The sequence below is a fragment of the Akebia trifoliata genome, chromosome 14 (assembly GCF_017979445.1).
Source record: "Akebia trifoliata isolate Shusen 1 chromosome 14, ASM1797944v1, whole genome shotgun sequence".
Classification (NCBI taxonomy): Eukaryota; Viridiplantae; Streptophyta; class Magnoliopsida; order Ranunculales; family Lardizabalaceae; genus Akebia; species Akebia trifoliata.
Window position 1 is genome coordinate 9,899,123 of NC_141388.1, and position 9,861 is coordinate 9,908,983.

A 9,861-nucleotide genomic window follows, 5' to 3' on the forward strand; every position below is an offset into this window, starting at 1 on the left:
AATCCACCATAGTCAGGTCAATTGGACAATTCTTTTATCCAATCATCGGTTTGATTTGAAAAATATTAATATCAAGTGATGTTGAATTGGTTCGAAACTTGAACAGTATGGAAGGGAAAGGATAAACTCTCTTGGTACAAACTGGAATTGAGGAGTCAACTTCGATTGAATCGATCCCAAAAACTACTTCTTGAAACCGTAACCAGCATCACCCATAGTTGGATTTAGATCATTCGAACCATTGGACCCTAAGAAACGAACAAATAAACCAATTGAATGAAGTATACTAGAATCAACCCAACCCAACTAGAATAATTTAACTCTTAAACCTGACAAAGAAATCAGGTTCGTCCCACACATTGTTTCATGATCACAGAGTGAGTCACCCAAAAAATCACAACCCAGTAACAAAATTAATTAAAACCACCCATATATAGTCCGCACATAAAATCTCAATTCTAAGTAAATTCTCACAGAACTGAATAATAAATTTCTAAAATTGTGATTCATATCTAGTCTTTTTATTCTAACACAACAATCAAGATTAATACAGGCACCATAAAGAAATCCAAATCCTGTAGCACTTCACTTGAAAACCTGACTTCCGAAAATCAAGAATCCGAAAGCATGTCCTCCAACAGCAGCGATGAAGACACCAACGTTGAAGGACATGACAGCAAGCATGACCAAGTAAGCTAGTGCAACACGAATAGTGTGCGCAAACGTCTGGACAAACCCCGCAGCGACATAATTTGAATCAGGTTTGATCAAGATGTAGTGGGAGAGAAGTTCGATAAACATGGCAAGCACGAAGATGAAAACCAAGGCCACTATATACATGCCTGTTGGATTTCCCGGCCATTTTGAGAACAGAATTTCGTAGGCCTTGCCCCAATAGAACGACGAGTGCATCATCATCATCGATGGATCTGCCATTGTTTACTTGTGGAGTGATACAAGAAGGGTTTGTTTATAGTGCAATTTGGTGAGAAATTTTTTTTCGGATTGATCGAAGCTTTTAATTATTAGAAGAAGAGGGTAGAATTAGTGCCGGATGTAAAAATTCGAGAATTCTGAATGGTCAAGTGGGCATCTAATTAGACTACTAAAAGCTTCTAAGATAGTTACAAACTTGAAATAGAGGACGTTGTTGTTATCGAGGAAGATAGTGTTATTTTATTAAAAAGTGGTGATTGGTACTAGGGAAAATTGACTTTTATTGACCTCCATCCATGAAGTTGTTGTGGTTTGTGGAGCCTGATAGTACTGGTCAACAAGGAGGTACACTAAATCAAGCCACGCTGACCAAGTTAATATTATGTAAAACCCTAATTAGGTTTTCTAATATAATGTAAAATCCTAATTAGGTTTCCTAAGATATTTATATTTCTCGTTTTTAGTGAAAGGGTGTAGTCACTAACTACGAGTTTTCTCTTCATGATGAAATCGGTGTGATTCGTGGATGTACCTTAATCTTGAGGGAACCACGTAAAATCTCTGTGTTTGTTTGTTTGATTACATCTTGCATGTGTTTATTTTTCTATTCATTTTCTTATTTCAATTACACATGTTTTCTTAATAGAAGTGCTAGATGGCATGGCATCAGGACTCAACATCATGATCCATGCAATTGGTCCACACTTAATGAATCTACATCTCTAAAATTAACTTGATTCGTGAGTGCTGTCATTATGATTTGGGGGTACTTCACATGTTTAACTATCAAGTGATGGTCCACATTTCAATGGAGGTAAAAGTTTGGATCAGAGAAAATTGCACATCTTTGAACTATAAATTGATTTGAACATTGGAATAAAATTATACATACCCACCAAAGTGATTTGAATGATCCCTCCAAAACCTTTTAGAGAAACATTTTCCTTACTAAATATTTTAAACCTTACCAAGGTACTTTTGCTCAAATGGATTGCTATATTAGCAAAATCCAACGCAACATCCCTCTAAGTTTAATCGAAAAAACTCGAATAGGAAAAAGCAAATAAAAAAACAATTTGTTCTGAGCTTGATTTAAGATTTTGAAAATGAATGACCACCAAACTTCGACATAACTCCAAAACTTGATATTGATATTCAACAGTGAAAAATAATAATTTTTGGATTTTTTTTTACATTTATAGAATTTTGACCTGTACAACCTTGAAGCATCGGATCAAGTTCTTGGATAACACAAGGTGAGCCCGAAGATCCTTAGCAAGGGTGAAATCCTTACTAACTTAGTAAGGCTAGTCAGACTGAATATTTTAATGGATTTCATATGGTAAATATAACTGATTTGGGTTATTCATTTGTATGGTTAAAGAAGCTTTGATGAACCCTCCTCAGGAAAATTGGTAAAATGCACAGAGGGAATCATTTAATCTTTGAAAATTTTTCTACTTAGTACAAGGATCCTTTTTATCCAGGAAAAGACATGCTACACTCCGTGACGAGCAAGGTTTGATCCACCTACATTGCCGTTTGGCAACTTACTTGGGTTTGTCGTCCACCACTTAATTATAGGTTTATAATTTAATCGATGATTTTTAGCCATCTCTTTCAATCACTGAATTAATGGATCATGCGAGCTGCAAGCCTACCTACAATGGAAATAATATTCACTAATTACATGGTTAGTAATTCAGGCTGACTTTTAGCGGAAAAGACATCTTGTAACTCCAATTTATTTTATATGAGTAGCGTTCAATGGCCAACAGTTTGGCAAACATTTTGGCAAACACATTTTTCAAAACATGGGTTAGAGGTCTTGGAATGGGCTGATTTTTGGTGAGGATGATCTCTATGGTGAGGAGATCATCATCACCAAAAATCAGCCCATTCCAAAACTTCTAACCTCATCAAAAATGGTTTACAAAAAATGGACGGTTCACGATTTTTCAACTCATAAAATGGGGCTAGAAGTTTTGGAATGAGCTGATTTTTGGTGAGGATGATCTCCTCACTGTAGAGATCATCCTCACCAAAAATCAGCCCATTCCAAGACCTCTAACCCATGTTTTGAAAAAGTGTTTGCCAAAATGTTTGCCAAACTGTTGGCCACGGATAGGGACCCATTTTATATTATACTACTGAGTAGCCTTGCGTTTGCTCATAAGTTACAAAAAAAAATAGTATTTAAGATCAACTTTTTTAACATTTGATTTCAAATATTATTTTAAATTTTTATTTAAATAGTGTAATTTTAGGTGTTGTGTACCTGCATGTGGTAGAATAACCCCTAGGGGTTGGCCTAGGGGCAACTCCTCAAGACGGTTAGGTCAAGTGTTCGAAACCCCATGAAGCAATGAATTCCTTAGTGCCACCCTCCAGTTCCTGTTGACTCTCGACTCAACCCGTGCATGTAGGAAATCTCGAGGGGGCGACGCGTGTGACCATGGGATTAGTCTCACCTGAGGGGTGGGGATAATGGATAAGAAAAAAATATGTGATAGAAGGGCATTTTTGTATTGAGTCAATACACCACTTTCCTTATTATCATAGGCACGGGTCATTCAAGCATGTGTTGCCAGATAAAGACTCTTAAAAATTGTGGGCTCTAACTCATTTAGACACCCTTTTAGGGTAGGGAAATTTTATTTATACGCCAACAATCTCTAAGGGTTGGCTAATTAAATTTTTTTTTTTAATGAAAAAATGTTTTGGCCACTACATGTCAAAGGGCACCTCTTGCAACTCCATTGAATCAAGTGATCGGCAAGAGAGAAGAAAGAGAAAAATTGGAAGAGGAGGAGAGAGAGAGAGGTTGGCGTGTTGGTTCACAGGAGAAGATGTAGAGGTGACGGAGAGAGTGGTGCCCTTAAATTTTTTATTTTTTATTTTAAATTGGCTCATGTTTAAGACAACTTATTGTTTTCAAACTCATGACTTAGGTGGTGTTTGTTTACGCTAATTTTCAACGCGTATTGTTGAAAAAAAAAAATTCAGCACTTTTTGTCAAAATAATACGTTTGTTTACTCCATATTTTCAACGCTTATTGCTGAAAATAAGTAAAAAATTATACACTATTTTGATGCTAAAAAAAAGTGCTGAAGCGATAAACACTTCACTTTTTTTGACACAGACAAGCATACCCTTCATTTTTTGGGCATGGATAAATATGCCCTTATACTTAAAAGGATATTACCCCTTATATCCCATGGATAAGTATATAAACACCCCAGAAATTAATAAACCCACACCATGGCTAAATTGTTGTTTTATATGGGTTAAAAGTTTTGAAATGAGTTGATTTTTGGAGAGGATGATCTCTAAAAAAATCTATAAAACATAAAAACAACAAATTATGGCGTATATCAGAATTATTCTAATACAATTTCAATTTATGCTCAAAAAATAAGTTACAAGAACGTATATTAGATAAAATGCATGAATAAAATTATCACTAAGTACTACTCATGTATTGAAGAAATGAAATAGTTTTAATAAAAGTGATACACTTGTGCATACAACTATTCTATAAAATAAAATAAAAAATTTCAAATTATGTATCAAAATTAATTAAAAAATAATTTTAAAACAAAATCTGAAACCCCATCTTATTACTAAGAAAAAAAAAAACTGAATCATATATAATAGTTTTGCACAAAAATTGGCATTAGATCAACAATGATATTCCTCAAAACACATCCCCGCATCCAATTTCACCTTAAATGTGTAATAAATTAGCCTATAGGTTTATTGGCCAAGTGGATGAGCCATGGTGAATGTATAAATTGAAAGACTCTAGTGGGATAAAGAGAGAGATATTAACCAATTGTTACATAGTTTCGAAGGAGTGATAGGTCAATTAATATTATCATCGTCCTCCAATGATGAATGGCGCAATATGTTATTGTATATATATTGGGGAAAAAAAAAAGAAGCAAAGTGGTAATTCTAACAACAATATAGGAGAAATAAACCACATTAGTTTTTTCGATAAATAAACCACGATATTTGTCAATGGCTAAATTGTTGAAGAATGATGACAGCTTATGAAATGAACACCAAACTATCAAAAGTTTTTTGTGAACTATTTGTGACTTACATGTTAGATTTTAATAATTTGTGTTTCGTTTTGGTTTCTTTCTCTTTTTTTTTTTTTCTTCTAATTTTTGATACCATGACCTTGATTTCTTTTGTCAAGTAATTTCTATTTACTAACAATGGTTTCAAATATTCTCCGAGATTGATTGAGATGACTTGCAAAATGAGGCGGACATTCTATGTGAATCATCTCACATACACGCTGTCGTGATAGACAACTGAGATGACTAGTTAGAATGATATTTTGAAAATCTTGACTGAGTCAATAACGATATTATATTTTAATTAAAATAATTATTTATTATAATTTAAATGTTTATTATTTAAATAGAAACATCAAGACTCTTAGATAAGGAAATCTGAACAAATTATGCTTGGCACTTTTGATAGCCTCAATTATCGTTTAAATATGAGTGCTGATTTTCTAACTAGAAAGTCTTCACTTGGTCAATAATCAGATGGTGTGGCATAGACACAAAACCATAGATCTATTTCCTCAGGATGTACAATTGCAAATCCCCATAAAAGATGTGTAGTTGTGTATCCCAAGGAAACATATCAATGGTTTCCTATCCGAGCCACATCAACTGAGTATTGACCGACTGAAGACTTTTTAGTTAGAAAATCATTATTCTTTAAATATGGTGACAAAATTCAGATTTAAGCTATATTTGGAGAGGTGTCAATTTGTTAATTTGGATCATTTGGAAAAATTTAATATATTTTTAGTATATTTTTATAAAAGTCCAACTAGCCTAACTAAGAAAGGATTTCACCTTCACTAAAGGTCCTTGGGCTCACCTTGTGGCATCCAAAATCATGATCCGATGCATTAGGGTTGTAGAGGATAAAATTCTATGAACTGAATTTTTATATTTATATTTAAAAACTTAATTTTCATTGTTAAATTTTAATTTTAAGTTTGGGAGTTACATGAAAATTGGTAGCGGTCATGACAGTTGCCCCCACCCAAGAATTTTTAAAACTTACAAAACTCTATTAATAATTTTAATATATTTTGAGTTTGCCCTCACATTGGGAATTTTTGGTATAGTTGCCCATTCAAATTTTTATGAATATTTGAGACACCCCTTACTTTCAAAATCAGTATATGCCCCTTCAATTTTTTGCGATATTTGAGATACCACTATTTTTCTAGCTGATGACATGCCCTCCCTCAATATTTTTGCTGATTTGCCCCCCTTCACTTTTGGGTGAATATTTGAAATACTCTTGTGTTTTCAAACAAACTGAAGACATGTGCCACATTATCCTTGTTCTTTCCTACAATGAAAAAAAATAACCTAAGTACCTTCAACCTTAACCTATAACTACAAACCCTTCATGTCTTAAAATCAGAAATCTTCAAACTCCTCAACTTGTATAGAAGATTAATTTTAATTTATATTTAATTTCATCTTCAATCCATCATTTTGAACTTTCCATTAGTCCCTTTGCAAAATTTTCTTTTAAAAAATTGCATGTTCTTCTCCAAAGATCCTACCTTGTTCTTTAGTTTTGAAGGTAAAGTAGATTAATCCAATGATCTAAGATTAGGGTAAAATTTTTACCTTGGGAAGAAAAATGAAATGATTTTTATTTTCGGATGAAGATGAGGGTATTGAGGTCATTTTCATTTGCCATTAAATAAGACCGAGGTCATAGAGGCATATAAGCATTTTGGTCAATATTTGAGCCCCTATTATGTTTTATACTTATGACCTTGTCTATTGACTTGGGTCTTTTCTCATAGATTAATAAGAAGTGACCTAAATACCCTTTTCTTCAACTTCTAACCAAAAAACCTTTGAATTTTCAGCTCATAAGAGTTACTCATCTTCAAGTTCTTCGACCTTATCAATCAATTCTAGTTTGTTCACACTACAACAAAATCTTGGCTATGCCATTGATAATGGTCCATTTTCAAAACCTTAGATTAAACTCAAATGAAATTATGTTTTGAATTTTTTTATCTAAGTTTTTCGATGAAATTTAGAGGGTTGCAATGTTGGACTATTGATGTGGTAATCTATTTGAGCAAATAACCCTAATTTAGGCTAAAAAACTTATTATATTACTAAGAAAAGTGTTTCTTTTTTATAATTTGGCCAAAGAATGTATAATAATAATAATAAAGTAATTTTTTAAAAAAACTATAAGATATTAATAGTACGAGTCTGGCCAAAGCATCCTTTCAAAAAGAGAAAGGTCTTGAGTTCAAGCCCCCTCATTGGCCACACACACATGTATCCGGGGTTTTGGGTAAGATATGATGATTTAAGAAGTTAGTTGCCTCACCCCTGCTAGTCGGACCTATAGATCTGAAACTATGTCTTAGAGTCTATTAAATAATTTCCCTTTTTTAAGGGTAGATACATGGAAGAGTAATTTTAGTAGCGAACTAACTAGTTTTTTAATCACGAGTTGTGATAATCAGACTCTCTTTATGGGGATGACAGTTGTGCATCCTGAGGAAACTATGATTCTAGGCTCTAGCCCATGCCATGTTAGGGAGCATAGTCAGAAAATCATGGCTCCCAATTAAATCAATGTTTTTTTTTTATACAAGTCATGATAATTTGGCTCTCTCATGTGGCATACTCAAAATACTCTCATGATATGGCATGTGCTAGAACCATAGATTTTGCCTTGGGATACATATTTTCATATCCTGATAAATATGTGCAATTATTTATCTCAAGGAAAAATATCTATAGTTCTAGCACATACTACATAAAGAGAGTATTTTGAGTATGCCGCATGGGGGAATTAGAAAATCATTATTCTTTTCATACCTGCAAATTTTGAGTTGTGACAATCTGACTACCCCACTAGCATACTCAATTGACTATTTGACATGACAAGTTTCGAAATCATAGATCTGTGCTTCACGAAAAACACGATTCCCTTCTGATACACTTTTTTATGGGAAAGTGCAGACGAGTACCCTGAAGAGTACAGATCTACGGTTCCCAAACATGTCACGTCAGGGTAGTCGATTGAGTTTGCCAAGTGGGATAGTCAAATTATCACGATTTGCAAATTTTCTCAAATTTATTCGAAAATTCAATGAGTTTTGTAACGGTATTAGATAAAGCGCTCATAGGAAGTAGGGTTTGAATTTGAACGGGTGCATTTCATAATGAAAAAAAAAAAAAAAACCGACACATTTTTATTTTTAAATTATACATAAATTGCTTACTCAAATACCTGATTCTCTCCCAGTAAGATCTTAAACCCGACTAACAAATAAAAAGCATAAAATCAACAATCATGGGGCTGGGGAGGGTCAGTCGGTTTCTGATAAACAGAAGGCATCTCGGTCTTAGTAGAATTAGAAACCCGACTTCCAAAAAGCAAAAACCCGATGGAATGCCCAGCAACAGCGACAAGGAATATTCCAGCATTAAAGGACATGATAGCGAGCATGACCAAGTAGGATAACCCGACTCGAATAGCATGCATGAGAGTCTGCACTAGCCCAGCCACTACATGGTTCGAACCTGAACCTTGTTTGATCAGTCGAGAATGAGATAGCCATTCGACAAGAACCACGGTTAGGAAGATGAAGATCAAGGCCAAAACATACATGCCAATGCTCATGTTGGGCCAACCCGAGAACAGAATTTTGGTGTTCTTGCCCCAGAAGAAGGTCATGTGCATTGTAGATGCAAGAATTTGCTCTACACTTTTCCTCTCCTAGCTCGGGCGGACCTGCAAATCAGCCCACTCCGACGATCAAGTTAGACAAATTAATTAGTGTAATTTAGTTTAGAGAGGAGAAGAATTCGAACCTCTTTTACCCATAGTCCTCTTCTTTTTATAGGCGTTAAACTTGATCGTTTTCTGTGCCATCCTTTGAAATGATCCAAGGCAGTTAGGTTACTAAAGGTAGTTAGCTCACTCCCTGACATGTCAGCTGCAGGAGTTGTTGCAACTACCGTGCCACTTCTGGGATGATTATGGCTGATTTGACATGATGTGGGTTGTTAGTGCTGTCAATCAATGGCATATCTGTCAGATCCGTCTTACCGACCTATACTGTAATTGTCCGGGCTACTTAATTGGTCGGCAACCACATTCTGATCTGGTTATCCGTGCACCCGAAAAGTCTAATAAACTGGTCTTATATGGCAGTCTATCCGAGCTTAAATCCATTACTTCCGGGCTTTGCTCGAGCCACGTGTCCATGCTTAAGAATTTTCCCCACAATACCCCCTCTCGAGGGCTCGGGCAGACTGCTCGGGGGCTCGAGAATGCTAATAAGATATTAGAAACTTGACATGTGGCGGCCTCTCATTGGGTCTCAGCTGGGATTAATGATTTCTTTATGGCAAATCGTTAACTAGCCTTTTCATTTTTCGAGGACGGCGGTCGGTAGAGCTGCTCTCGTGAGGTGTGCAATGCCTGCTGAGTTATACGGTGCAATTATGTACAGAGTACACGTGGCGTTCTGTGAATAGCTTGATTAGCGTGCGAATTTCGAACGGTCATATCGGATCTCCTAACAATTAATACCCCATCATTGTTCGCTTAAGAGATCTTAGCCATTGATTTCAATCGCGAATCTCGAGGCCTCTCAGGTTTATAAATACCCCACTCATTTCTGGTTTCCGTTTTCACTTTGATTTCCCTTGCCGTTACGCTGTCCTTCTGCCCTCTCGCGCCTTTTCTGCCTTCGCCCGCGTTTTCACTAGTGCCCCTGCTGCGCCTTCTTAGTGCCCTCGCGCCACCAACTGTCCAGCCATCCAAGGCTTCCTGATTCCTCGCAGAAGAGAACAAGGTAACCAGATCAAGGTCCCTCCCCTCTCCTCTGC

At 35.6% G+C, this 9,861-nt stretch overlaps 1 protein-coding gene and 1 pseudogene across 1 annotated transcript; both read right to left on the bottom strand.

The window, feature by feature from the left end:
• Positions 1-457: 457 nt before the first annotated feature.
• LOC147386128 (copper transporter 1 pseudogene) lies at positions 458-1,068 on the bottom strand (annotated as a pseudogene).
• Positions 1,069-8,213: 7,145 nt separating this feature from the next.
• LOC147386129 (copper transporter 1-like) lies at positions 8,214-8,707 on the bottom strand. Its single transcript, XM_086424024.1, has one exon. The coding sequence runs from the start codon at positions 8,705-8,707 to the stop codon at positions 8,309-8,311; it is 399 nt and encodes a 132-aa protein (XP_086280150.1). The 3' UTR covers positions 8,214-8,308.
• Positions 8,708-9,861: the final 1,154 nt, after the last annotated feature.